The sequence below is a fragment of the Schistosoma mansoni genome, chromosome 1, assembly GCF_000237925.1.
Source record: "Schistosoma mansoni strain Puerto Rico chromosome 1, complete genome".
Taxonomy (NCBI): domain Eukaryota; kingdom Metazoa; phylum Platyhelminthes; class Trematoda; order Strigeidida; family Schistosomatidae; genus Schistosoma; species Schistosoma mansoni.
In genome coordinates this window covers 60,966,540-60,973,328 of record NC_031495.1, presented here as the reverse complement: position 1 = coordinate 60,973,328, position 6,789 = coordinate 60,966,540, and the positions used below count along the sequence as shown (strand labels likewise).

At 35.6% G+C, this 6,789-nt stretch overlaps 1 protein-coding gene across 1 annotated transcript; it reads left to right on the top strand.

Moving 5' to 3' along the window:
* Positions 1-537: 537 nt before the first annotated feature.
* On the top strand, positions 538-6,425 carry Smp_040460 (hypothetical protein; the record flags this gene model as incomplete). The annotated part of the gene is made up of 3 exons (XM_018795088.1): positions 538-1,644; positions 3,023-4,087; positions 6,045-6,425. 3 exons carry the CDS (start codon positions 538-540, stop codon positions 6,081-6,083), a joined length of 2,211 nt encoding a protein of 736 aa, XP_018649435.1. The 3' UTR covers positions 6,084-6,425.
* Between the last annotated feature and the right edge of the window lie 364 nt (positions 6,426-6,789).

The window sequence follows — 6,789 nt, the reverse complement described above, 5'->3', positions numbered from 1 at the left end:
TACTACTTGTCTATTTAGTTTCAGGCTATTAATTTAGACTAAATTTAACTGACAAGTTACAGGTTCATTCGTCTTCTTGTAATGGAATATGAGTGGTCGATTAATATCAAGTCCTCACCCAATAGGTATGGCACATTATCTGAACCATTTAGTTCTACACGGTTGCTGAGTTACGTTTGCTGTCTAATACTTGGGTATCTTGATCAAGAGACGAGATCATTTAGTTGAAATTTGTAAACACAGCATAAAACATTTGTGTACGGTTTTATCAGCATTTTTTCGGCTTCATCATTTTACATTTTTTAAAGCGTTAGTTGAAAATTAGAATGAATCGTTTCCTTACTAATCATAACTATCTGACCAAGTTATTTTTCGAGTCTAGACTAAATCACTTTGTAAATCATAAACCATGTTGTTCTATCTGATTATTTAAAGCATTTTTGTGATATTTGTAAATGTACTTTGTAGAATATATATGGTATCAATAATTCAGCGGACGCTTACTATGGGACACTTTTCTCGCACTTGTCTTATGGAATGGGTGAGGGCAATGGAGTTAACTCAGCTACAACCCCAAATGCAGAAAATGCAGCTGCGGCGGCTGCCGCTGCAGCCTTAGCAGCAGTGGCTTCTGGAAGAAACGATTGGTCTAATACTGATGCTTATAACGCTGTTTCAAACATGATGAATAATATGCGTACACATCCATCAATGACAGCTTGTTCAAATTCTGGGGATTTATCTGAATCTTGTAATATTCCATCCAGTTCTTTATCATCACCTTATGCTGCGACTTTGCTGGCTGCAGTTGCTGCAGCAGCAGCTGCAGCTTATCCACTTCCTCAGGGTGCTGCTAATGCCGTTTCTGGCCAAACAGGTCGGTCTTTCTTACCTAATCCCTCAATGAATAATAGAGCAGCTGATTTCACAACAATGTACTTTGGTTCTTCCGCAAGACCATCTGTTACTAATGCTAACCAACTTAATGGGCTTCTTGGTAACCTACCTAATTGGCCTTTCACTGTTCCTCCAACTCACTATCCAAACTCTTCATTTATAGACAGGCCTACTGGTGCAGTCGTTCCCTATGAGGGCTGGGCTTCTTCAAATGGACAACAATTGACATTGTCACCTTGTGGTGAAAATGATACAATCAATCACTTTGGTCAAGGTCCATCGGAAGCAAATATGTCATCTAAAGACCCACATACATATTATACATCGTCGAATATGGGAGATACTGTTTTCGCGGCACCTGCATGCTATTCTCAGCAGCAACAACAAGGTACTACTGAAGACCCTGGTGTTTCATTCATCTACCATCATCCGAATTCAAAACCTGCCTATCCGTTTTCATCGCAAGGAACTCAATCACATCTTGTAAATGGATTGCCTGGTAGTGCTGCCAATATGTTGGATCCCTATGCTTCAGTAAATCAGTGCCAAACAATCTCACAACATCTGATCGATGAATTCGGTCGACTAAATGTTGGATGTGGTGTCGAGGCAGCAACTTGTAGTGATAGTGGGCTAAATCAGTTGCATGTCCCGTTTTATGAAACCTCAGTTGTTGGGAATGGAAGTAATGTTCAGTTACATAATGCTTCAGTAACACAATGGTCTCATATGAAAGAAAATAATAGAGTAAGTCAATACAGTTACATATATTCTGTATATGGTTATTTAGTCACCAATTCGCGCTTTTTGGATTGACAGGGAATCATGAAAATCTATTTGTTATTATTTTTTTTAGGTCTTCAAAACCATATCCATAAAATATAATCTTTTACACCCAAACAGCGCATCAGTTCGCTCTGTTCTACTTTCTGGTTGTGAAATGTAAGCTTTAAAGATAGAGAACACTCTTAGATTACTAGTATTCGACCACAAATGTTCTGTAAGCATTACTCATATATGTTTGGACCACCGAGTTAGATGCAGGGTAGTAGGTAAAAATGGCAAATTGATTAGTAAGGTGGTGAATCTTTAACTAAGGTGGTCGTAACATGTGCTACGTACGCCCACCAACCGATTACCTCGATACTCGATGATGGTTGATGTAGGTTGAAGGAAAGCTATAGGCAGCTCAATTTTGTGGATTGGTTGAAGTTAGACATTAGCACCGTTGGATGCCGACTCAGTGGTCTAGTGGTTAAGCGCTCGCGCGCGAGACTAATAGGTCCTAGGTTCGAATCTCGCGAGGCGGGATCGTGGATGCGCTTTGCTGAGGAGTCCCACATAAGGACAAAACGGCAGTCCAGTGCTTCCAGGTTTTCCATGGTGGTCTAGCTTCAATTGATTCATGATCTCAACTATTAAAACCAAGATTTATCATCAACCCATAGAGACAGTGGCAATTGGATTAAGCCATGTAGGTAGATGCAGACTACCTGGTTGGGGTTTACAGGGTTATCGTAACCAAGAGGTAATATTGCTTTTACTGATTTGGAATGGCATAGGTGCACTTACTGTTTGTCTCCCCTTAAATCCTAAGTTTCCGAATTACTGTATAACATTTTTATTTTCATTCCGCTAATCCATATATTCCTGAGTCGTATCTTCGATGCCTGATCTTTTCTATTACCGCTAGTACTGTTACTACCTCTACTACTCTGTGATTTGTCCTGATGGTCTCATCTCGCCTTGCTAATGGGATGCGTTGCATATGACAGTAGAGCAACGATTACTTTTTACTTTTAAAAATATACATCAAGTAACTTTAAATTAGTTGTGATTTTTATAACATAAATAAAACATTAATAGTGTGACCAAACGCTTTGTAGGTTTGTGTATTTACTCAGTCGGGAATTAGAATTCGATTCACAATTTACTTCTCAGAAACTTCTGCACTTATCATTTAGTTACATCATTTAAATGTTAAAATCAGCTAATTACGAATAAATTAATTTGGGCTTATTGCTTAATAGGTAAACGCCAAATATGTACATCAATTTATTTACTTGCATATATATTTAAATATATTACTGGGAAATATGTGAAATCTATTTTCTTCATTTTTTAGATTGGTAATAGCATGTGTTCTATGGATAAGTCCGATAATATATCCAGATCACAATCCAATCCAAGTAGTTATCCAGCAAGTAGATTATCTACTTCAGCTAGTAACAGACCTGCACCGTCAGTCATTGCTACATCCGTCAATAGTTCACCACGTACTAAAACTTGGGCTAATATAGCAGGACAACCACCCAAAGGGTCAGCTGCAGTTATTCAAAACTCTGTAGGGTGGTCAGCGAAAAGATCTCATCCTCACAATCCAACAGCTGCAAACAGGTCTTTCCAACCTTCTACTGGGAACTATTCAGTTGGCAGGGCTAATTCTTTGATGGCAAATGCTTCGTGTAATAATGGGCATTTAACACAACAAGATCGAGTCAATACTGGGGACCAGTCAGGAAATGGACGTTCTTTAGCGGAGTCTAACTCTGAGTTAAAGAGTACTTCAAATAATGGTAACCATTCTGCAAATAATTCAACATCCCTACTAACCTCAGATGGATCTGCACAGGCTTTTCAACGTGAGTCAGAGGCGCTGCACCAACGTTTGGCTAAAGTAATCAACCCCAATGATTTCGACACACACATAGAAAAGGCCAGATTCTTTGTAATCAAGTCGTTTTCCGAAGATGATATTCATCGTTCTATTAAGTATTCTATCTGGTGTTCAACAGAACTAGGCAACAAGAAGCTTGACACAGCATTTGCGGAGGCCAATCATGCATATCCAATATATTTATTTTTTTCAGTCAATGGATCTGGACATTTTTGTGGGATGGCTGAAATGGTTTCTCGTGTTGACTATAATGCTAGAGCTAGTGTTTGGGCTCAAGATAAATGGCAAGGTAAATTTTCGGTTCGATGGATATTTGTAAAAGATGTTCCTAATACTGCATTGAGACATATTCGCATTGAGACAAATGATAATAAACCAGTAACTCACTCTCGTGACACTACAGAACTTCCCTTAGAACGAGGCAAACAAGTAATGGAAGTACTTGCCACATATTCACATACATTATCTATTTTCGATGATTTCTTTTATTATGACCAACGAGAAAGACAAGAAGTAAGTTGGGTTACATTATATCATAGATCTTAATATGTTGTATACTTATACACATTTTTATCAATAACCTACTTCGCCCAAGAGATTCCTACTTGCTATTGTTATGACTTTATATAAAATAGGACGTATGCTAATTCGTTATTGATCTTATGTCCGGCTTTTTATCACGTGAATTATCCACCAATCGAAATACGACTTGTCTAATCTTAACACTATGACAAATCAATGACGTTCAACTGGTATGAGTAGTCTAGCGTCCTTATTGATCCTTTGTCCGCCTAGCCCTCCCAATTGAGTCTAGAACACCAATTGCAGCTTCTGCTATACGAATCTATGCGAATCATTTATTTCAAACATACTCTGTTTATATATCAGGCAGACAGACCGCATCACACCATAAAATATAAAATAATATTTGTACAAGATCAAGCCAAATGTGGCTGTGAACGTGGGAGACGGTAATTAATAAACTGAACATAATTCATAGGCCAAAATGAAGCTTATAATGATATGAATATATATATATATATATATATATATATATATATATATATATATATATATATATATATAAAATCTAGTTACTCAATAGTTAAACAATAAGAATGTATATAGAATAATCGTCCATTGATAGGTCCCGGAAGTTACTCGTACTCATGTCTTCGCTAGGATATAACAGCTATATTTCTATAATCATACCTTTGTTTATGACAAATGTTTTTTTTTGTGTGTAAAACTACTGGTTTGCCAAAAAATTGCAGCTTTAAGCCTGACTAGATAAATAATTAGTCAGAAATCTGGATACAGTGCCAACCTTCAGGGATAGACAATGTTTCACTAGGTTGCTAAAATTATCGTGGTCTCGATTTAAGATATTTATCTTTGAAATATCAAAACAGTGTGTCGATCATCCCTAACTCAATAAAGAATTAGTGTTGGAATTTATAGACCATTCTCTTTCATCCAGTACACACATAGCCATGCTCTAGAGCTTAGTACGTGGAATCATACTTGTCGAATCCCGACTCACTATTTATCATGATGTATCTGTTAAGGAAATCACAAAAAGGTATCTCAAAGTTGTCATTGTAAGTCTTTTTACACGGTTATAAGCTTCAGTTTGAATTAGTGAATCACCATTTGCAATTATATGATATTGCTTTTAACTTAGGTTCGTCTATATTCAGTCATATCCTTATTGCTTAAAATATTTTAAATTCATTTTCTTCCCATAGTTGCGTTTCCTTAGGATTCTTTAGTGTATTGCCGTGTCGTGACTAAATTATCAACTAAACGGTTTCTGTGAGCTCATAAATAAAAAGCTTATCATTTAGTTTAGACGAGAATACTCATTTCACAATTGAGTGATTATGTAAGCTGTGACGCCAGAATCTCCACAGTGCAGTCAAAAAATGTAAAAAACATTTTGCTGAAAACTTTATCTTGAAATATGTTTGTTCTGGATCTTATAATAAGGAAAGCAACAATCCCAACGTGGTTTTCAAGGGGGGTATTTCTACAATCTAATTCTAACGTTAGCATTCAAATAATAATAATATTAATACGTTTTGGTAACCATCTATTTTATCATTGAAACAAATGCAAAACAACATGAGTGTTCAAAAATACTGCGTTTTTATATTGGCGCTTATAACACTACTGAGAGGCGTACACCAACACAGCTAACTAATCTTGAGAACATCTCAAATACTGTTATTCGAAACTCTTTTGGATACATAAGGTTTCAATATATTTTCAGGATCTCTCTCTCTCTCTCTCTCTCTCTCTATATATATATATATATATATATATATATATATAGAAATGATGAAGTAAATATCTGTATTTAAACTCTAAAAAATTACTGATGTCTTAAAATATATGCCAACTGAACACTGAATTTTCGCATACCACTTAGTCTTACTTCTAATAAGTGTTTTCAATAATTCTTTGACAGGGATTTCGTCGTAAAGAATTCAATACGCGAAGAGGTTGATTTGCGGACAATAAATTAGTTTGAACGAATCTCATCAAATATCGATTGTTATTACACTTACGTAACAAAATTGGAGTTTTACGCTCATTTTACGATAAGAAATGAATAATCTAGACATTTCTCCCTCTATCTTTTCCCATAGTTCTCAGTAAGAGGCTGTTTTTGGATGATTCAAAAGCACAAATTGTTTAGGTTTTCTCTCTTCTGCTACTTCGTTTTTTAGAAAAAACATACAAACCGAAAGCAAACTTTACTGTGAAATCTTTTTTTTACTTAATCATGTTATATACAGCCTCAGGTTATATAGCTTATAAAATTTACTTCCTTACTCTAATAAACTCTGTCTCACGTTGTTTGGTAAAATGAACATCCATGGAAAGGGGAACACAGTAATACAAATTGAAGTATTAAACATGATGAAACAAGAATTATTCAATGTATATCTCTTTTACTAAAATACAGGTAATCATGTTATAATATTAACAGTTTGATATTTCGCAAGCTGAAACTAGAAGTTACTTTGATGTATTAGTTTTTCTTGCTACATTCATTGCTATCCTTTATAATGTCTGAAAGATTATTATTTAAAAAACACTTTCATTGGTAGAGGTACGTAGAACACATAACTAATCTGGGTCCCAGTTTTTATTTACCTACCCACTTAAAATTTACTTTCACTACTAACTTACAAAACAGGACAGACACT